Here is a 24,031-nt window from a genome sequence, read left to right on the forward strand (position 1 = left end):
AAGCTATAATTATTTTGTAAAATGTCGATAAATTAAAATGTGACCTGAAAGTTACACGGGCCCGTAGAGGGTTAATTCGCCGAATAATACGCGAAAACATTTCGGCATGCAACAGGAGGGATCGCGTCGAATAAATAATCGTCCGTCTTTTGAGCTCGATTTGCCCGCAAATTAGATCGATTATTGGCCGCGCTTACTATTCGAGGCAGCATAAAGTAGTTTTGTTTCTTCCATAACCGAGCACCGGTTACCGGTGAAACTTTTAAACGCTTTCCGCGCGGCCATTCATAATCTTCAGTCGGAAATAATATTGATCGAAATCTCATCCTTCCGATTCCGTCTGCATCAGCGCGGTTCGTCCGCACCGCGGCGCTTCTCTAAAATTTATTTCGTCGACCGAAAGCTACCGATGGAAAAATGAACCGTCTCGCGGCCGGTGGGGGGACAATGATGAATGAACTTGCAAAAAAGGGACGGGTCGCCGCGAGTTAAAAGTTTCCCGCGAAATAGATTAACGACAATAAGCTATTTTCTCATCGGTACATACCTGTTATCAACGGCGCCCGCTGACTATGAAGAATTACAGTTTCTGCGATTTTCTTCGGGAAGGTCATCAACCATCCCACGGTAACCGCCGGTAGATTGCGTCTAACCGGTATCTACGAACACAACCGACGTGCACGGTTAATTACCATCTCTTGTCTGCAGCTTCTCTTGGCTTGTTTAGCCGGTCGCGTCTTCGGAACTGACTAACAGTTCTCGTATTCTCGTGGGTAACCTTCGCGTACACACCGCTTTCGTGCGCCACTCGATTGCATTTTGCCACTGCTGACACTTTCACTGATTATATTGGGACAGGGATCTCTGCTCCCGGTTAATTTACTCCGCGCGAAACAATTTTCAGAGCGAGCTGTCGCTAATTCCCCGTCGTACGTATTTCATATTGTCAATAAGTTAATAGAGCCGGTTATATTTATCGAATATGGCATAGTATTCATTCATTTTACATATAAGACTTTTATTCCTCATTTTTGCTTTCTTTTCTCAATGATAATAATTCCATACGTCAACTGTAAGAAACAGAAGTTAAATTAAAATTTATTTTTCCATTTATTGTCAGTATATTAGTAACAGTATTCTAAGATTTTTCTAAAGTCTTTCGACGACCATATAAATTTTAATTTACAAATGTCAGTATATTAGTAACAGTATTCTGAGATTTTTCTAAACTCTTCCAACAATCGTATAAATTTTGATTTATAAATCTCTGCAATATAGTATATAGCTAATTAAATTGCCTGATATTTGAACAAATCAAAAACATTCTGTTAACTCCACAAAATTAACATTAACAAAGAAAAGAAGGCGTACAAAGCAATCTTTCATTTGTTGATATTTTGTTAACTTTTTGACTTAATATATCCGGCCGAATTTCAATGAAAGGTCAACCGCTTTATATATAAGATGTGGGAAGCGTGGTCGCGCGGGTTGCTAGTAGCAAGTAATCTCCCAGGATAAGCCGTGGCCGCCATAGGAAATACAAGCGGAGTCCTGTGCTGCCATCAATTTTTCAGAACTTACACTCCGAAGTGTCGTTAGGAGACCTTATATCTTATATCGACTGCCGCTGTGATCTAGTTCACGATTTTTAGGCCACAGCCGACGCAACCATATTTTCTAATAATGCACAACGCTCGGAAGTTGTTTATTTTCTATCCGGAAAGAAATAAGGTATAATCCTACGAAAACTGAATGTTGAATAAGGCGATAATAAATGATACGGAACTATTTTTACTGAATTGAGATTTATAGAAATTAGTAGAATCGAATCTTTTGTTTAAAAAATAAGCTAAGTTAATTGAATCGTGGATTTTATGCATTTCTCGAAGAGATGAACGGAATAAATACAGAACAGCGGAAATAATTTAAAAATTTGAAAATATTATTGCATTATTTTCAATTTGATAAAATGATTAAAGAATGGAAGAAATATCTGTGAAGCTTATTAACTTACAATTAATTCAGGCAATTTTTATTTTGCATACAAATCCACGTTCTATTGACACTAAATCCAACAAGGTATAAAAGCGATCAAATAGTCTTATAAAAATTACGAAATAAAATTTACACGTATTTTTCACAATTTTTATAATACTGTGTGCCTGGCAATTTTTAATAAAATCAGCTTTACAACTTCATTAATTATAAAATAAAGAATATAAAACCGGTCATTTTACCAACGGTGGTAAGTTAACTGTTAATAACTATTTATCCGTAAAAATACTTTTATATAAAATATTTCGTTCTATAAATCCCTTTCATGTTATAAATTAAAAGAGTTCTCTCACCCTTTCGTTACTCACCAATATCCTTGAAATTCCTAGATATTCTGTATCCATCGCACGGCTCGCAAAATTCCATGCACTTCAGAAATTGGACCGCGACCGAACGAGGTAGCCACTGAATTAATTATCAAACGTTGCCATTAATAATCCAGCGGGATTTCCCACCTTGTTTCTCACGAGCGATCAGTATGACGCGTGAAAGCCACGTTCAAGTACCACGGAGTCGCGTAATAATTGAGCTCGAACGATAAAGGAACAGAGTCCGTCTGTCACGTGTTTCGCGTAGCAAACGAGACGGCGGACGCGTTGCTACCACCTCGGAAATTTTTCTTGACGACGCTGGTGCAACCACCAAAATTTTTCGCCCTATTGCTCATAAACGTAGTCACGATTCATCAGCGTAAGATTAGTCACGATTCTCTAAGGAGTAGTATTGGGTTGGCAACTATGTAATTGCGGATTCAAAATAAGAAGGAAAATTCATTTCTTTTGCTTAAAAATATAAGTTTATTCAATTAGACAAATCAATTTTGACGCTGCCTTTCCTTCAAGACTTCTACTAGTTGTGGCCGAAGCATGTAAAGCTACTCGTGTTTGATTTTGTAACTTCCTAATAAACGAGTCTTTTGGGCCACGCTTCAGCAGCTCTTTTTTTATTTTTTCTTACACCGTGATTTTTCCTGGCGACGCTGTAGAAGCGATAAAGCATCGGTTAGCATTCCACCCTGGGTCACAAGGTCCGCAGACGTAAAAACACTGGTGTCTGGCGCGCAAACCATCGTAGGAACGACGCGACGCGTTCCCTAAACCGTTTGCACGGCGCAAATCGGCCGGGCATAATCGAAACTCTGTTAGAGCGTGCAAAGTTTATCTTTATAACGCGTACTTTAACCCTTTGCCGCACTTTAACGGGTCAGACTCGCGACGGAGATTTATAACAATAAGCTGTTAGATACGAATGTTCCGTTAAGTGAATCCGTTCTTTTACTTAAATCCGTTTTATTAACTATTTTTAATTAAATTCTACTTAAATCCGTTTTATTAACTATTTTTAATTAAATTCTACTTAAATCCGTTTTATTCATTATTTTTTATTAAATTCTACTTAAATCCGTTCCTTTAAGTAGGAATCAAATTTTATTCTCTCTTCACCGATATTTAAACATTCGAGTAGATTCAGGTACACGATAAATATAAAATTCCTTTTTCTACTGAGGAATTAACGCGATCGAAAAAATTATAATTATTGTAATTTAAAGAAAATGGTACCGCAAGGGTTTAATAGTGAAGCGTTAGATGAACACTTTCGTGAAACCTAGAATATTTTGAATGTTGTTTCGTCAATTCCAAGCAATAGCTAATTTTGTTTCTTTCGTTCCAATTAATAGCAATTTTTGTTTCTTTTGTTCCGAACAATAGCAAGATTGAAAGAAATAATATTTTAATTACAGTCTCCCTATCGTAAGAAAATTTTTAGTCAGTTTTTAAATAATATCTAATCGTTAATGTGAATAAGTATATATTGAATAAATAGCTCATAAATGTATTTGTACAATTTAAATAATCGTAAATTAGTGATTTTACCAGATTACATAAATCTAGTGTAAATAGAGTGGATTCGTTTCTGGAGTTATTTAAATCAATTTGCCATCAGAGCTTCTTAATCAATATTAATATTCATCTTATGCATTACTGTTTATTCAACGAAAATTAATGCCGGCATGACAGCTATGCATAAACTTAGTACGACCATAAAGGGTTGATAGATACTATCACATGAGATACCGGAGTATCACATAAATAAGTTGTTGACGCGAAATAAAAATTATCTGTATCAATTGCAAGACGTGCTCTGCACAAGTGTTTAATAATTATAATAATAATAATAATGTATAATAATAATTATAATAATAATAATGTATATTAATAATTATAATAATAGTAATGTGTAATAATAATTATAATAATAGTAATGTATAATAATAATAATGTATAATAATAATAAGCCTTTAACCCCCTGCACTATGATTACTTCCACGCTGTGTTAATTAGCATCTATTCGTTCTTAATACTGTCCTTAAGAGGACTAGACAATCTTTACTTCTTTTACTGTCTTTATTTACTTTCGTTTCTGTACTTTGATGACAGAACAATTAAATATGGTTTTGATTCGAAATAAATTAATAATATTCATATTTAATAGAGCTTGCGTGGAATCTTTATCACGAGTCTGACTCGTTATTATAGTTGCAAAGGGTTAATGATTTAAGCGAATTGAAATTAGCGCGTTGCTTTTTTTCCGCTGTTTGAAATGATCTCTGATCACCTTCGCCATAAATGCATAAAATTCACAGTCTATTGATAACTCATAATTCGAACAATATTCGATGAAAATTCGATAGAACAGCGTTTTGACCAACTATAGCCGAAAAAGGCGCCACTTTGCGACGTGTCCTCGAAGCGTTCGCTCATGGAAAATCGGCCGGTCCTCGCCGTGGAAATCGTTCAGTGATCCAACCGATCTCGTTAACGAGAAACTCCGCGCCGTCGACTATCGGATCGCCGATATATACCGCGATCCCGTCGGCGTGGACGTCGCCGCGTCGGGAACGACCATTTTCGGGGGGCGTTTGGTGAGAAAGTCGTCGTCGGCGGTGCCGGTTCACACCCGTTGAATCCTGAGCAGGGACCGGGAGAGAGCTCGGAGAATACGACCGCGTTGACGACGGTGAACGACGCGCCGGGCGGCGCGCTCGCACCCGAACGAAATCGATGCGAAACTTTCCCGAATCCGGTCGAACGAGTTAGATACCATCAATAGCAACATCGAAGGCGCGCGAGATGGAAGCGGGACGGGGACGGGCAGGCAGGAGGGAGGCAAGGCGGATGCCGGGGCGACATATTTTTCCTGACGTTTTTCGAAAACTCCGCCCGAAGGAGCCTGACGGATTTACGAACCGCACTCCGCCGCGTCGAAGCGAGCGAAACAGTCCGAAGAGTTTTCGCAAAACAACGGAACAACGGCCCGATACACGCGTGTGCTTATCGATCTCTCCGCGCTCGCGGTCCGCGCCCGCGAAGAAGTTGTGCATGTGTCCGCCCGCCGTCGTCGTTCGAGGAGACCCCTTTCTCCTCTCCCACTCTCTCTCTCTCTCTCTCTCTCTTCTGTTCCGATACCGGGTTCGCGCTGTGTCAAACGCTGAAAACTTGCGTCCGTATCCGCGGTTACGATTTAATGTAACCCGGCGTATTTCGCTTCGAAAGTTCGCCGGGGCTCGGGATGCAATATTTCCGGCGTGTACCAGCCGGAATCGATACACCTTTATATGCATGTCCGCGTGGGCTTCTTTGCCAGCGGACTCTAATATTTCGTGGGATTCGCAACTTTCGCGGATTTCTTCGCCGCGTCCCGGGCGAATCATTTCGAGTACTTTAATTCTGCGGTCGGGGGATAGGGGATGCTCAGGGGACTCTTGAATTATGCTGTTTCCAATCGACGCTGAGTGGTGGCGATCAATCGCTCTTTCGTTTGTTTTTAGCTAAAATAAATTTTTTTTTTATTATTGGATAAAATAATAATCACTTTATTATACATACGTATTTCACTTTATAACGTTTACTATACGTAATTCACTTTATATTTATCAAATAGGATACGTTAAATTTTCTAGTTCTTTTATTTTATTTATTTTGTAGTAAAAATTATTCCCTCGTTTACTTTTCAACCCCCTACCATATTTTAACGAGTCAGACTCGTGATGGCGATTTATATTAATAAGCTGTTAGTTATGAATATTCAACAGCCCCTTCAAGTAAGATTCAAATTTTATTCTCTTGTCACCGATATTTAAACATTCAACTAGATACAAGCACATTATAAATATAAAATCCATTTTTTTTTCTAAGAAATTAGTGCGATTGAAAAAATTCTTATCATAGCAGTTGTAAAGAAAATGGCACGGCAAAGGGTTAATGAAAATTACTGTTTTATTCCGTCTATTTTTAAATGAAAATACTTAACATGCCGTGTTCGATAAATGTAGAATTAATTGTGCCTGGAAATAAATAAAAGGCACGCTAATTGGGGTTACTCCACAGTACACAATTCTCCTATCCTAATTTGAGAAAAATGACCTGCTAATACCTCGCGATACTCTTCAATGATTTTTGGTTGTCACTTAAAAGTCTTCGACGAGACGCTTCAGGAAAAGACTCGATGCAAGTGGAAAAGACATTTTAATTTAAAAACAGATATTAAATTATAAATATACAGCATTACTTTAGTACTGAATTAAATTAAACCGTCTACTAAAAGGAACCATTCCTTTAACAGCATTAATCTATCACTGGTTACTTTACACCGAATTACAGAGTATAAGTATTATAATAGCCTTCCTTTTGAGACAACAATTAGAACATTTCCCGCATTAACAATTATAACAACTTGAATTCACCGCAAACGAGACGAACTTTCACTTCATTTTATTTCGAGCAGTTCCATTACGTCGAATTTGATTGCCGCAACAGATTATGCTAAGCCACAGCTGACAAGTTACCAAACCGTTCCACCGTCTGAATAATTTCGCTTACAAACGAGCTTAAATAATTCCATTTTAATTTACCAAAGAATCCGCGGGACGCGAACTACGTAACGATAGCCGCTCCGACATTTTTACTCCAGCGAAAACAGATAATGTATGATTTTAGCGAGAACAAATGAGGGACGCGCGAATAAAACACATGTCTGCACTATTATAGGTTAGGTGTTGCTTTTCAACGAATGGCTATTATTTGTCCGACACAATAATGTCGCGAGAATGGTTCGCGACGGAAAACGGGGACCGTTAACCCCTTTGCACTATAATAACGATTCAGACTCGTGGTGAAGATTCTTTGCAAGCTCTACTAAATATGAATATTATTAATTTCTTCTACGTCGAAGTAAAAATAAATTCTTCTGTTATCAAAGTATAGAAACGAAGGTAAATAAAGACAATACAGGAAACAAAAATTGTCTGATCCTATCAGGAAAAAATTATTAAGTACGAATAAGTGTTAATCGTCGCAGCATGAAAAGAGGGGTAGTGCAAGGGGTTAACCCCTTGCCGTACTTTGACGAGTCTGACTCGTGATTATGATTTCTAATAATAACCTGTTAAGCATTAATGTTATGTCTTTTGTTGTGTCTTTTTGCCACTAATATTTATCGCTGAAGTAATCGTGATCACGCTATAAACATTAATTTTATCTCTGCACTAAGAAATGATTCCAATCAAAAATTATTTAGTCATTGTAACTGCGAAGATAAAAGTACTGCAAGGGGTTAAATAGAGAAAGGGACGCGATGGAAAAAGTGCTTGAATTTTAACATTCAATTTCCGCGCGACGTAACCGGTAATATCGCGCGACCAAGGGTCGTAAACGAATCGGCCAAATTAAGTTCTCGTGCAATTTACACATTAAAATCGTCATAAACGCGGTTTACACGGGTGTGTGTGTGTGTGGGGAGGGGTACCGTGTTCCGACCCCGGACAATCACAAATGTAATCCGCGGCGCGGTAGCATGATAATCGGCCTAGCGGCTCGTCATTTTCAATCAGAATGACGGAACGGAACCGCCCGAACGATTTCGGTCCGGCGGGGAGGGGGTGTTTATAAAATCGCAACGATTCGCCCTGAAAATTAATTAATTCATAATTATGAGGACACGCGGCCGCACACGTGTTGGGCGTTGTTAATAACGGAGCCCCGGAGAGCTCCGGGGGAGGAATGGATTCGCGGTTACGGTGTTCGTGACGACGCAAACACGGGGGAGGGCGCGCCGCGCGCGGCTGTTCGAGCCCGAAAAGGCGATACTTGAAATTGCCGGTGGCGGGCGCGCTCGCGGCCGGGAAAAGGGCGGCGAAAGGGGTGGGGCACCGGGGGCGCTATCGGTCTCGTAATCGGTTAAATGGAAGCGGTTCGAATAGCCGTTTTGCATTCTGCGAATTATTCCGCGCGAATAACGAAACGAGGTGCCGGAATCGTTATCGTTGATTACAATTGCAAAGTTGGTAAGCAGGCGGACAGGTAGGCCGGGCCAAACAGGAAGGGCGGAAAGGAAGGAAGGAAGGAAGAAAACGAAATGCGGGCTCTCCTCGGCGTCGAGTGGCGCCGCTGCTCCACGGTTACCGTGCACTGCCAAACTGCCAGTGGTCCTCCCCCCCCTCCCCTCTGCCCACCCTCGAATCTTTTGTAATGTAGATCGCGGCGCGATTTTACGACAGTTATGCTCCTCGAAAGTGTGATAAACAGCCCGCACCTACCCCCATAGACGCGCGGAACTCGAGATGGCCGAAACTACGGTTCGACGCACCATTGTTCTGCCAAACAGCGAACTTAGCGCGAAGAATCCGAAATTTTGATTGTTTTCTGCTGTTTTACGTACGCTTCCGCTACGCCTGTGTCTTATATTCGTCACGATTCTTATTAATAGTTTAAACTGAACTCTTTTTCAAATACATGTATTTTTACATGTTACACCATTTTTAAATTATTACAGTTTGCGACGGAGATTTTTGGTATTATTAACCCTTTACACTCGAGTGGTAACACTGAGGCACCACTAAAATTGTTCTGCTACGTCCTAAGATAATTGTTACACCAACAAAGTTCAGATTTAAAATTGTTAAATAGTGAAACTATTAGTATGAGTAACAGGAATCAATTTCGTATGCATAAAAGTGCATTTTGTTACATAAAATGGAAATACTATAACCCGAGAAAATTGTTTCAAATGTTCAGTTAACACTTTAGGCTATAAATCGATCGTCATGGTAACCAATAATTTAATATCAATTATTAAAATAAACGTGTTAGTTGTTACTAAAACAAATAAAGTCAAAACAGAGACGAAAATTTACCATTTTTACGACCGGTCGGCAAAGCGTTAAAATGGCTTCGAGTGCAAAGGGTTAAACATCGTGAGCGTCCTTTCTCCCCGCGAAGTCGTCGAAGAAACCGATAGAAACGTGCAACGCAGCCGGAAATAAAGAAACACCGGAGAACAACAACAATTTCGGAGACTTTCCCGCGGCCAGGATTTACCGTTTGGTGCAGCGTGCCGCGACGTGTAACGGCCGACGCCGTTGCGCGGGCTCTAATCGGGATTCGAAGGTGGCCGGTCCTCTCTGGAAGAACATAAATTGCCAACTCATATATACTTGAACATTCTTCAACCGGCTCGGGTATTATGAAAGTTCCGCGGAAACTTTATCAATTTAACGGATTCCCCACCTACGTCTGACAAGCCCCCCCGGTATAAAAAAAGAAAAGGAAGTGTTCGCCGCACCGTCAGACTTCCCGCGAATGGTTCTCCCCGTTGTCCAAGAATTGATTCGAAGTGTTTACGGCTGCTCGAAGAAGGGCGCCGAGTCTCTCTCGGGCCGGTGTTAAGCAAGTGTTTGTGCTCAGGGTAATTATGGAAATGCCTATTTTCGAGAGTACACCGTTTAATCAGGGCAAAGAGGCTTTCCTGTTTCGAAGGGAAACTATCATTCTTTGGCGTTACGAGGCGCGGCGATTTCGCCGGGAGAACATTGTCTTTAAGTCGACGATAACTTTGAATCTGTTGGCAATTTTAAAAATTGTAATTTGCTCAGAACTGAAACGGTTTAGATAGTGGAAAATATTAACCAGAGTCAAGCATTCGCTAGATACCAAAGAAAAAGAGTTTACATAAGATTAATTAGTAAATATGGATCTAAAATATAGTGAAATATAATAATAAAATAAAACACTTTATATTTTATGTTACTGTATTTCAAAAATACGTTTAGAATAAATAAAGATCGATTTAAAGTATAATGAAATATACTAATACTTATAAATATATATTATAAATAATTATAAATATAATTACTTATTAGAAATCGAGAACGGACAAACACTATATATTTTATATTACTGTATTTCAAAAAAGTAGACTTACGCCTATTGGTTTTTAAATCGATTATCCATTTAGTCCTTGGCATATTTTATCAAAACAATTAGGCGAATAAAAAATATTTTTAACAAGTAAACGACCGAGTATAAATAATTAGAATCGACCGGCGCGATAAAGAAGCATTAATCGTTATTTTCATTGAAAAAAAAAACAGCTTTCGCCTGTCGCTTTTAAAACGTTAAATGTATCTGTATCGCGCGGGCAATGAATAAATATCGTCTAAATTAATCGTCGAGCCGATCCAGTCGGTCTAATAAATATTACGAAACATTTTCCGGTTTATAAAACCGGTAAAATGCGATCGTCGTGTAATACTTTTTCCTCCTCGTCGACACGGTTTAACCGCAGAATTCATCGATGCGCTTTTTAGTTCTCGGCGCATAGTGTTGTATAAATTGTGGTATAGCCCAGCAGCCGACAGGTATATAGACGCAAACTCGACAGTTTACGCATATGCGCATAAGTTACCTACTACAAACTATCTTCGAAACATTTATATGTGCTCGTAAAGAACGGATTTCGATCGACAGCAGCTGTGAAAGTTTATAACCGCGATCGAAAACACAGAGAAGTTTCCTCCCGTGACCTAGAAAATCTCTGTTACGTATTCGACCAATTGATTTATCAACGTGTTCGTTCATCCACAAATACGATAATATTCTCAAAAAATATGATATTTAACATGATAACAATAAATATGCTAATCCATGCGAGATAAAAATGTCAGTACTTTTATTCTCGCGTGGAATAATGCAATAATTATTTCTACAACGCAGAGGGTTAAAACTGTCGTATATTTCTATTTTAATATATTTAATATATTTAATTAATATAATTAAAATAGTTTAGTTTTTTAAAAGTATTTAGAACTGTCTAAAATGAAAATGTATGTAGGGATTTTCACCGCGTGCGTCTGCGAACGTTCTAGAAAGATGTGTTTTGTTTACGCGCTGCTCTGCGGCAACGGTCAAATCGAACTCAGTGCAAAGCGACCGATACAGCGGAACAGGTGGCGAGAACAGCGAGCGTTAATCAGCATATTTTGTTTTGTAGTATTGTGTGTGCGAGTGTGATGAGAAAGCTGTATTTTATCTGCGCCTAACAACCGATAGGTTACACCCATATATTCCCACATGTATTGCTATATGAAGGAAGTAGAGACATAACCTGAAAATAACCTTGATATAATTGGTAAAACTAGTCAATTCTATATCCTGTGACTTTTTCTACGGAATCGTAGCAAGTAATATGTATAATTGATTCGTAGCCGAGTACATTCGCTCTGAAAGAAGCGAATAAAATAACTTTGGCTTCTGGGATCAACCATTCCGCTGCGGGACGACTCGTCTCAGCCGCTTCCTTGACAAGACCATATTAATTGACAAAAGGGGCTTCTGTCTGAGATGTCGGCTCCTATTGGACATTTATATGTCACCTTGTCGCGCGGCAGTAACGCGCCGAGACCTGTTTAGATCTGAGATTATCGCGAGATAAGCGTGACGTTTCTTGAAGACAGCCGTGTAGTCTGGATTTCGCACAATGGACTTATGCAAAACCCCTACCAATGATTCATGTTGTTGCTAGGATAATGTACTTAGGCGGCGTACAATATCTGGCACAGGAGACGTCACGGGACCTATCCCCAAAGGCAATACGAATCATCGGCCGGGACGCTATAGTCGTTACCCGCGTCGCCTGGCCGCAATAGCGTTTCGTCGGCTAAATAATACTCGTTTCGCGAGTTTATACGGGATTGCCGCGATCGAGTTTGCGCAATCAAGGAGTCCGCGTGTCTGCAACGCGCGAAAATGGATCGGAAACGGCCGACTGAAATGGTTTTTCGCGACGCGTCGCGTGCACCGACTTCGCAGTGTCAACAAGGAACGCGCCGAAAAAAAAACTGACCGCGCCGCGTGCGGCGATTCTTAATTCGATTTCGGCTCGCGCTTTCCTCATATTTTGTCGACGGCTTGTAATAAAATCGTGAAAACCAAACGACGGGTGTCCGGCCGCGTCGGTTGGGAACGTACGAATTTGTCGAGCGCGGAAAACGCTTCTAGAAAAATTTGTCAGGTCATGCCAGGCTATGTGTTCTTCCAATTCTCTTCTCGTCGAAGTTTTAAATAATTATTGTCAACGTTGAAATAACTATTTACGACGTAAAATAATTGTTTAAAATAATATTATTTCAAAAGTGATCACGTAGGAATAATTATGACATAAAATAACATGTTATTCGTATTTTAGTGTCTTTTCCAATGAGTTCGTGCAGAGAATTGAAGATAAAATAAATATAGAAAATTGCAAATAATCCCAACGAGGGAGAAACATTTTATTAGCAATTTTCTTACAATAACTCCAAGAATGTGCCATCTACGGAACCCCTTCGTAGAAATGTCTATTAACCGAATTTCGTTGGGTTCGGAGAGCCGAGCATTGTGCGTCGACAATTTCTACGCGAATTCATGTAACTTACTGGATACGGCTGCCGTCACGTTCCACGGTTCACACGAGCGACTTCTCTCTTTTTCCGTGGCAAGGGGCGTTTCTGTAAGAACTGCATCGCCGCAGTGAAAAGCCCGATCGCCGTTTCCTCGAAAGGCTCTCGCGCGAGCACGGGTTGCCGTTCGCAAAATCAGTCGCGTATTGCGTAAACCGTATTTGTAATATTGGGGAAAGAGCGCGAATATTCCGCCGGTTATTCTGCGGTCGCGGCCGGTCGCGGTTTGTAATTCGAAACCGCATTATATTCCATCTATTGTATCGGTCGCCGTACGAAACATTTTTGCGTTCGGCGCGGCGCGCACACGCTGTAATAAATCCATGGCTGTGCGCGCGGATTGCGAGTTGTAACGCGCGCGGTTTAGATAACGTTTAACTGCGCTGCAAGTCCATCAACTTGATAAAAATGTTCCGAAATGGTCGCGAACGTTGCCGGTGAAAATAACGCTTCTCAGTTCTTGATCAATGTCGGGAGCAGATGCGGATCATCAATCTGGGATCATTTCTATTCTTTGATAATCGAACGGTGACGTTTTTTCACGAAAACGAGCGCGCCGCGGATCGTTTATAGTTTTATATTTTTTAATATTTATTTTTGTTGGTGATGTTTTACATTAGTCTGTTATAATTTTGTAGTTTAATCAAGATTTATTAATATTTTATTGTTGAGAGCTATTTAGATTTATTAATTTATTGAGGTCATTTAATTATTAAATACTCAAAAGGACTTGATAAAAGTAAATAATTTTTTTAAATTCTCATGAAAGTCAAAGCGTTGCGATATAATATATTATCCGATATAATAGTATCCGATATAATATTTAATACAATTGCAACATGAAATATAATTACGAAATAAAAATCAAAAGTACGATCTCGAACGTCGTTCTGAAATGTCGGAGTTTGTTAATTTCGCTTCAGTTTCGGTACAGTTTCGTTTAATTTGACGAAGTGGGATTATTAACCTCAAGATGGCAGACCTGGATTCATCTGACCCAGCTTTTTAAAGACTTCATCTAACTTCGCGCCTTCCGACGGCTATCTTAAATCCTCTTGCCTTATAATATCAAGCCTTCGGACCGGCGATGGAAATCTCAAACAGAATCCAATAAATATGAATGTTATTCGTCTCCCTCTCTCTCTCTCTCTCTCTCTCTCTCTCTCTCTCTCTCTGCGGAGGAAATGAAATACACTCACTTTGTTTTCAATATTTAATCGTTAGAGCGATTTGAAAGACGCAGACAGCATTTTCCATTTCCATCTGGGAAATTAATAACGATAGAGTAATCCAGGACAGGCTGTGCAACAGAATAGATCGGGGGAACGAAGTCGTTTGCAGGAATAAATACAGTGAACATTTCCTCTACAAAATGGCGGCGTGCCACGTAATCATATTTCAACGATAATTTACGAAGCTATAAGTAACACATTAAAGGAAATATAATAAAATAGAAAATTGTATTAACTTAACATATTTCGTATCGAATTTTATCCTAAATTGTATGTTCGTCGTTAGCTAACAGAGTGATCGATATAATCACGAGGTACATTTTTTATGCCACAGTTTGAAATTCGAAGCTCTCGCCACTCTGCTTGATGATATTAATTAACAAGTTTGGAATTATTGATTGGAACGCGCAGAGTTGACGATATAATATTCTGACGTATTGATATTACGATTACAAATTCGGTGCCTTTAATGCCTCTTGAAATTTAATTACAATTATTGTCTATTAACCCTTCGAATTAACATTGCAAATATTTCATCCGTCCGTGAAACATTTGCTCCGATCTTTACATTGTTATTTTAAACCTTTGCACTCGAAGCGATCTTAACTGGAAATCTGATATAATTTTCCTGGCTTCGAATACTTCCATTTTAAATAACAAAATTCATTCTACGCATACGAAATTGAGTCTCGTGACTCATACAACAATTACACTTTCAACAAAATTTTTCAATCCAAGCTTCGGTGATATCTATCAGAATAATTTTGGAACGTGTTACAACAATTTTAATGGCGCCGCAGCGTCGCCACTCGAGTGCAAAGGGTTAATATATTCCGCAAGTCTTGCATACATATTGAACGAATAAACCACCGATGATATTTTTGGAATCTGAATAATCGTAAACCAAAAGTGACATTGACGAAGACTTTGCGAACGAAACATGGTTACCTTTGAAAGGCACCATTGCTATCAGCGGTCTTGTTACATCCGCCGGCAGCGTATAACCGAGCGCAAAGGGTTAATTACAATATTCCCTCGACGTCGAGTGATTTAAACGTTGCCGGGCAAGATAAAGGAAAGCCGAAGTAGCTGGCACGGTTCCGCGATCCCTCGAACACCGCGCGTCTGGCGGCCGTAAAAAAGGAATTTTGATCGACAATAACTATAAAAGCTCGCAGGTAGATACGACGGCGTTCTTCCGACATAGAAATCTTCCGTTTCCTCTGCGCAGTGCCTGTCACCGACTATGTCGGCGGCGGTGCACGTACATACAGTCAGTCCCATAAGTATTCGTACCCTCATCGCTTACAAGAGAAATTTGTTGAAATCAAGGGACGCTTGTCAGATCTTGCAATAAACATTTTATTATAGATAAACACACGTATAAAGTTTATTTATACCAAATTATAACAAAATTGATTAACCAATAACAAAAACATATTGATTTTACTCCTCGTAGTACGTAATAACAGTCCACAAAAGAATCCGTCACATGCAAAAATATTAAATAAGACAATAAAAAGTTTATTGCAAAATTTTACATTTGATTTCAACAGATTTCTCTTGTAAGCAATGAGGGTACGAATGCTTATGGAACTGACTGTAGATCGGGAAGCCACGAAGGGGGTGTGTGCCCCGTCGTTGAGAACGGTAAAAGAAAAGGAGAAGAAGGGAACAAGGTGTGTGTGTGTGTGTGTGTGTGCGGTTTTCGCGCGCGGCATCAAGCCGGGCAATAACGTAAAAATGGCACGTGATGCGTTTCGCGCGGTGGTTACGATAAATATTTTAAAAGCGAAGTAGGAGATGTCACTGTTCCTGCGGCACATCCCGATACCCAAGGCATAGGGGGGGGTTTGGTTACCACAGTCGGAGGAGGGACGTTCGAACCGGCGCTGCTCGTCCGCGTGTATGAATTCGACTTGCGGTTACGTGCTCCCACGTGAGCGCGGCCACGGTTACCAACGGCGGGGAAGACATTTTCTCGGGGAAGCGATCTTAAAAAATTGATGCTACGGCTCGTCCCGGTTTGGTTTTATCGGCGTAACGGGCTATTAAACCGGCTATTTTATTGGATCGGCCGCGCAGCAAATACCGGCGCGGCGCAACCCGGTTACGTTACCTGTACAAATCTGGCTTCCGGGCAACGCCGCCTCGAAACGATGAACTCGGTCTTATTGCGCCCGCAAATTGTCTACCGAGAAAGTGCTGCTCGACGATTCCCTCTGTTACTGACCATCTATTTATTTACTTTTCGAACGGCTGCTGCGAGAATACACTATCCCGGCGGTATGCAAGATCTCGATATTATTTGGAGGGTTGTGTTGTAGAGTATTTAGGAGATAGAAAGAGAAAACAAAAGGAGTATCTTAATCAGTAGAATTTTGGTAGAGGTATTTTAATAAAGAGAAAACAAGAGATGGATTATTTTCGTATTTTTAATGTAAGGTCGTGTTTTATAACAGTGCCGCCTGGAATTAAGTTTATTAATGGCTTTGCAAACAATTGGACTTTTTGCATAGTTTTTACTAGTTTTACATGTGGCTAGTTTTTTATTTTTCATTTCAGAAATAAGGTCGAGTTCTTACATACTTACTTTTTTTGGTATTCTACAATCGTGTTATTTTTTAAAATAAAAATTACAGAAATTTAAGAAAATTTTCCAGAAAACTTTCTTTAAAAGATTAAAGAAAAAAACCAAAATTAGAGATCGAAAATTATATCGTTGTTGAAAAATACGTTCACTATGTTGTCAAAAAGTATATTGACTAATCTCTCATTAAATATTTTTCACGTCGAATTTGAAGATATTTACAACAGACCGTTCACCTGTGTAATCTAACGTAACCTTTTCCAGATCTAGGGGTTAAAGGTTAAATCGTTTAACCGATTTCGAGATCGTAAAAAAAAACGAGAGCTGCCAGAATCAGTGGACGTCCATAATTTTTGTCGAACGCGCGCACCGCCTTTGTACTCTTCGGACTTTTCGTTTTTTTCGTTTTACACAGCCGGTCGAAACTTTTGAAGAAACTTGCCCAGTGTGTATCGCGCGGCTTTTCCACTTGAAAATTCGTTTCTTTGATCCGTGGAAAATGCGAAGCCGTGAACAAAGCAGAGAGCGTCGGACGCGTCTCTTCTGGTACACCAGACTCGAAAAACCGATTAACCTCTTTATACCGTGAACGTTATAAACGAAATCGCGTAATTGCATATGGTAGGTACCCGCCCCGTGTTTCAATTTAAACAAAATCCTGCACGTTCTTGCGCAGAAACGTGTTCGGTTGCATAGGGTACGATCCGGACTTTTAGTGGAACGGGGCGACTTGAACCCGCGGTAGTATGTCATAGGAATTTCGAGAAAAAAAAACCGTAATTCCTGCGAAAATATTGTGCGCGACACTCGCGTGACATCGAATAAAATAGCGAAAATGCAGAAAAAAAATGTAATAGGTTGCACGTCTCGCGTGAAATACGTTTGCAGTTTGTTGTAATATCGTGTCTCGAATTTCTTCCGTAATTCGACCTTTGCATTTTAACAATGCAGCGTCGTACGGATAAGCTGACGATGCATCAGGGGTTCGTTCTTTCGTGTAATGGTACTTTATTGTATCGATTCACCGGGATATTATAACAAAATATAATTTTTAGATATATTAAAAATCGGTATAAACGCTGAAAAGAAAAACGAGAGATTAGAGAAATTATTTTTAACCACAAAAATTTCGTGTTCTCGCTGCTAACAAATATTAGGTTGGCGCATATGAAATATCGGATTTTTATATAAATATCGGAACTTTTGAAAAAAGATATACAGTTTCATATATTCGCTTAATTATCTGACAATTCGTATGCACCAACCTAATATATAAATTAGGTTAGTTGATAAGAAGAATTTATTGCTTACATAATGAAAGGTATCACTGCCTCTAAATTGGGATACCACGTGGCCGGAAGTTTTACACTTCTCCAGTCGGATCTTTTCCCCCTCCCAATAACGTCTCTTATAATCCTCTTCCAAAATTGCTCTCAAACACTCGTAAAACTTTCCGACGCGATAGTGTTAAACGATCCCTTCTAATTGCAAGAATTCGCACCTCGGAGAAACCTGTCCCCGGAACAGTCGTTAAGAACGGCAAACGAAGGTGTAGCAAAGTGTTCTAAAAATTCATTATTCATACATTACAAGCGGGCACAGTGATAATATGAAAATTGTGGCCGATTCAACGCGTCCGGGCGCTCGTTACCTCGAATATTCCAGCGTTCGAACATTTTCTTTCGCGAACGCAGTTTTTCATGGCCGGGTGCCATCAAATTTTCACTATCTAGGATTCCGGAAATAGTTCGGCAATTTCAGATAGACTGAACTATCGTCTTTTTAATTTTTAATCTTTAAGGATTCGTTTAGTTCTTATAATTAATTTGGAATAATTGGAGAAATTGTAGTTTGATTAATGGTTTACGATTTTAATTGGGTGTTATAAGTAATTTAGAATAATTTATTATAGCTAATTTATAGAATTATTTATAATAGCTAATGTAAAATAATTTATTATAGCTAATTTAGAATTATTTATAATAGCGAATGTAGAATAATTTATAATAGCGAATGTAGAATAATTTATGATAGAATGATAATATTAGAATGAATTATAACAACCAATTTGTAATAATTTATAATAATTTATAAGATTTAATCAGTAGTAATGGTGAATCATTAGTCAGACTACTTGTTGCGCAACTGAGCCTGTCTGACCCACCACGTTCCTTAAAAAATGATTAGACTTGGGTGCTATAACATTAATACTTTATTTAATTGATTTCTCCTCATCAACCCCTTGCACTACGATTGCGTTGATCAGCACTTATTTATCCTTAATATTTTTAATAAGAGAACAAGACAATTTTACTCCCTTTATTGTCTTTATGTACTTATATTTCTAAGCTTTGATAACAGAAGAATTTATTCTTATTTCGATGCAAAAGAAATTGATAATTTATTAATTTAGTAGATCTTGCAAGGAATCTGTATCACGAATCTGACTCGTTATAATAGTGCAAGGGGTTAAGAGCATAGCAATTTAAAATTACCAAAAATACTACTTGTAGCAGCAGAAGCACGAAGACGCGTTTCCAACTGGCTCTCTATTTTCCCTCTTCCAGTACTAATCTCGAAGAACGCGAAGAAGTGTCCCCGTTCCCCGAGATTTAAACGCTTCAGCACTACCGCGGCCAAGTTGTTTTTCCAGTTGCCCGGCCCGAACGGCGGTCTTTTTATAATTCCGCAAATGCGCGGTGCAGGTTTACATGGGGGCGGCATCAAAGGCGAAACTTTGTTAGCATGGCCAGGAGGATGAGGATGAGGAGGACGAGGAGAAGGAGGAGGAGTAGGAGGAGGTCGGTCGGTCGTTCGTAGCGTCAGGGTCGTAACGCCGGTGAAACCATGCTGCGGCGTACAAACAACCTCTTGTAATTTCCGTAAAAATGCACAAAGCGTCGGCAAACGTGGCGATCTCGTTACTTTAAACCACCGTTCTGCCGGCGTAATCGAGGACATTGTTTGTTGCTCGCAAAACAACCGGCGCGCGCTTCCCGCGGCCGACGCGGAAAAAAGAAGCGGGGCAGGATGCGCGGCCCGGTGGGTGGGTGTGCGCTGCTCGGGCGGACACGAGCTCGCGGCGGCGGCCGCGCACACCGGCCAATGCAAATAGGGTGATTCCGAAATGAAAACCGGTCGTGACGGGGCTCGGTCATCGGGGGGATCCCATCGCGTCGCCGGCGAAAAAAAAGCCGGCGAGCATCAAAACTGTCTGGCTCCCGGCCCCGGCAATATGAGACTCTAATTTAGAACGCGCACCCGCCGGCCGGGGTGCTGCGGGTGGTTCGATGTACGCTCCGGAGTCCGCGTGTGACAACGCCTGTCGGCGCTCGGTGAAATCGAGCGAGAACGTACAGCGAAATAGCACTTAGTCAACGACGACGCAATTTGCAGTCCCCGTGTCATTCTTGAACGATTGATTCGTTTTAACGGACGGCCGCCGCCGCCGCGGTGTTACGAGCGGAGTGATTTGAAACAACGTTTCTGCTTCCATTCCATAAGGAATCTGATGAACGACGGGGCAGAGCGCGCGCCGCCGTTCGGTGCCACTGCATCGGGCATCAAACCATCCCCCCGGCTTTTTAATTCCGCGCCCGGGAATCTCGTTACGAAGCCATTACCGCGGAATGTTCCTATTTTAATGCTAGCAGATAAATTGCGGTTCACCTATCCGTTATGCTCGCACCGTTTCAACGTCGCGCGTTTTTCAGTCGAATTTATCGCACGTTATATACGTATACTATACATGCATGTATATCGTTCGGTCGCTCTATCATTTAACGTCCTATTTAGTCCGTACCGCGAGCTACGTTTATTGTTCGCCGCGTTCCAATGACTCGTATCTATAGAGAGATACGCAAGGAAACGAATTCGTGCGGCATGATTGGATGAATACGTAATTGGACGAGAACTAGGAAATACTGCGCGCGTTGTTGATTTTGCGATTGATCTTCGAACGCGTGTCATACGGTCGAAGTAGAAATAGATGCTGCGGCTCTAATATTCTAATTGATATTCAAAATTAATGTTAACCCTCTATGGGCCGAATTTTTGTTTTGACTCCAAAAATAATTGTGGGAACGAAAAATCAAAAATTATAAACCTATATATGCAAATAATAACAAATTTTTGTGTTATACAGTTTTATTGCGATATATCCACTATGTGACTTTCAAGTCACACCGGTCTATATAGTTTGCACTTCCGTGTATAATGACTCGTACGTGGAATTCCATAAAACTGCTTTGGGGTTATTAAGACTCGGAATCTAATAAAGAATTATCGGACCTATTACCGCTAATGCGTCTAATTCTAATTCCTCGGTTATTTTTATTGAATTTTCTATTCGTCTTTGGGTATATGATGTATAAATCTGGAAACGGGAGTATGCGCAAGCTTTATCCTAAATGTACCAAAATCTGCTACAATAGCCCACTTTAACCTCAAAGTTACAAAACTGTATTATCGAAAACAGTAACAAATTGAAAATTGAAATGCAAACAAATAGGTTGCTATTGATATACTAACCCAGAGTTATTATGTCCACTATTTTTAGTTTGGTAATCGCTGACAGGAGCACAAATAATATCAATTGGATCAAATGATTTCGCGTAATTTTACTGCCAACAGTTTGCACAGCATTTATTTCGTTATTTCAGGTTAATGAGCCTAGCAATGGTCATGAATAATAGTATTGGTTGTGTTGGCAACGTTATAGAGTTGTGGCGTATGCCACTAGAAGCAGCACATGCACCATCTACAGCCTAGTTCCTAATAAAGTCACCAGTCAGTCTAATGCAGAACTCCCCACGTGTAAGATCGTTACCCAAAAAAAGAATAAAATAAATTGAGGTTATACGAGCACGTGTTTTCAATCATCGTCGTGCAGCCATCAGTTCCTAGTTCTCAAAGATCCCACATTACGAGAACAGAATACCGTGGAAATCCAACACAGAGTTAAGATTTATGTGCCATCTCATGAAATAAAGCTATAATTATTTTGTAAAATGTCGATAAATTAAAATGTGACCTGAAAGTTACACGGACCCATAGAGAGTTAAAAAGTAGAATCTTTACTCTGTATTAATATCAAAATTGCAACAATACTACTATTACAAATTACTTCACAGAACAGAAAACAATATTTCAATATTTAATAATTAATAAACTACAAAAACCAAATTGCTATTCTCTGAGATGAGATTCGTATTCTGCAACGCGTTTCAGTATTTATACATATACTATACCTATTGTGAAACGCAATTTATTTCAGGCTAATTCAACGTAATAAGATCCCAGTAATAATTAGGATTAACAGTGTATTTATATAGCATGCAAAATAATAATGCAGATATTATGCGCAGAGCGCATTGAAAGAAAGGGACGAGTCGATAGGGGTCACATTGTTCTCTCGATCTTTTAATAAGATTTAATGTAAACGATTTAATAGAATGTAAATTCTGTTTAAGAGAGATACGAGGACAGGATCGGTTTAAGATCTGAAAAGTATCCTGCCTCTCGAGGTGCCGAGACTTTCGGCATCCTGAAAGCTTCCGGTACACGGAACTCGATTTGGGGTCTACTTTGACATGAATCGTTTCATGCTCACAGTAGGCTCTTGACGTGCATGGCGTTTTTAGGTAACCAAGTGCCTGGCGGTGATGTGCAAAAGCTTTATCTGCACAAGTATTTAGGGTAACGGGTAAAGAAGAGTACGGTTTGCGGGAAAAGGGAATCAAATCTGGGAATATTGAAATATTTACTTGTTTAATGCAAGAATTTATTTATATCTGAGACCATGAACTGTGTACCGCTGTTTCTTGATAGGTGATTATACCACTACTGTACAGTTAGCGTGGAAATTATTTTATTAGAAATATTTCAAGAAAATATTTCAATATTTTTTAAGACCTTAAGAAATAAATAAATCAGACAAAGAGTCAATTCAACGCTATTTTTACCAAAGAAGGCGAAGAGCTAGTTTCTAAAAAAAAGTAACTTTCAAAAAATTGAAAATAATTTGCCCGGATAATTATTTCTTCTCGGTTGACTTTTCAGCTTCTGCTCCAATAATTGCAAAATTAATTTGACAAAGTTGTGTGTATACAAAAAGTCGATAAAACTAGCGTTCAATCATTTCAATATGCTGATTATAGTGAAAGATATAATAGAAACGGCATCCGCGTAAACTGTGATACGCAGATCGGAATCGCGTTTATTCCTCTTTACGAAACGATCGTGATTTGATCATGATATATACCGCGGGCCGTGAACCGTAAATTCCAAACATTGAATCGGATTTAAGAGGCTAATAATACGTATTCGACGGACGAGAAAAGAATCCCGAAATTAATGTGCGATCCCATCGAGTCGTTTAACGCTTGCTTTGATGTGAAACGGTAGGTTAATTAGTATTGTTTTGGCATTAATTAACGGATTACAGCTATTCGTTTCATAATAATCTCCACTTACACGCGTGTAAATGACAATGCATGGGCTCTAATTACACGGCAACCAGTGGGCGTCCTCATTATCCGATACGCCGTTCGATTAGAAAAATTCTATCGGCTGGCTTAGTAAGGATCGATTTAGTTTCTGCAACTATTGCGGTTACTGATTCGCTTGGATCATTATTATTTCGAGTAGGTTATAGAGACATGACAATGGTTAAAAAGAAAAATTAATACGATGACGATGGTTCCTTGCAAAACGGGGGTGTAGAATTATTTGAACAAAATGTCGACGTTTTTATAACACGATGCACTATGTTGTTCGAAAATTTTCAGGTTATTTGTTTTCAGATTTTTAGAATGTAAAATGTTAGTACACTAATCAGAATTATTTGTAATCATTGTACTTTTACATTTCATTTTCTAAGTTCACGGTATTTCAACATAACCTTCACATTATATTCTATTTTGTAAATAGCATTTTTGTTTAAGCTATCTTCAAAGAAATTATAGTATCATCGAATTTGTAGATTGTTAACAAGTATTTTAATTATTAAGAAATATTGAGATTTTTCTTTTAATTCAATTTTAAAATGCGAGCTGCATGATTGAAAAATGAATTCAAGCTCAAGAGACTAGTAATAAATATATGTACATCCATTTGAATATATTTTTATAAATGTATTCATGGAAATAAATCTATATAAATATATCTGTTTAAATGTGTCTATATAAATATATCTGTATAAATTTGTCTGCATAAATATATCCATATTAATATTTCTACATAAATATATCTGTATAAATTTGTCTATATAAATATATCGAATAAATACATTTACAGAAATATATCTAAATAAATATATCAGCATAAATATATCTAAATAAATATATCTAAATAAATATATCAGCATAAATATATCAGCAT

At 39.1% G+C, this 24,031-nt stretch overlaps 1 protein-coding gene across 1 annotated transcript in view; it reads left to right on the forward strand.

Annotated features, from left to right (window-relative positions):
• Positions 1-24,031, forward strand: part of Sol1 (CUB domain-containing protein Sol1) — an 802,928-nt gene that overhangs the window by 760,430 nt on the left and 18,467 nt on the right. The window contains exons 11-12 of the mRNA XM_078176633.1: positions 22,123-22,209; positions 22,294-22,348. Coding sequence (XP_078032759.1) covers positions 22,123-22,209; positions 22,294-22,348 — 142 coding nt within the window. The remainder of the gene's footprint in view (positions 1-22,122; positions 22,210-22,293; positions 22,349-24,031) is intronic.

Source organism: Augochlora pura, chromosome 3, assembly GCF_028453695.1.
Source record: "Augochlora pura isolate Apur16 chromosome 3, APUR_v2.2.1, whole genome shotgun sequence".
In the NCBI taxonomy this organism is placed as follows: domain Eukaryota; kingdom Metazoa; phylum Arthropoda; class Insecta; order Hymenoptera; family Halictidae; genus Augochlora; species Augochlora pura.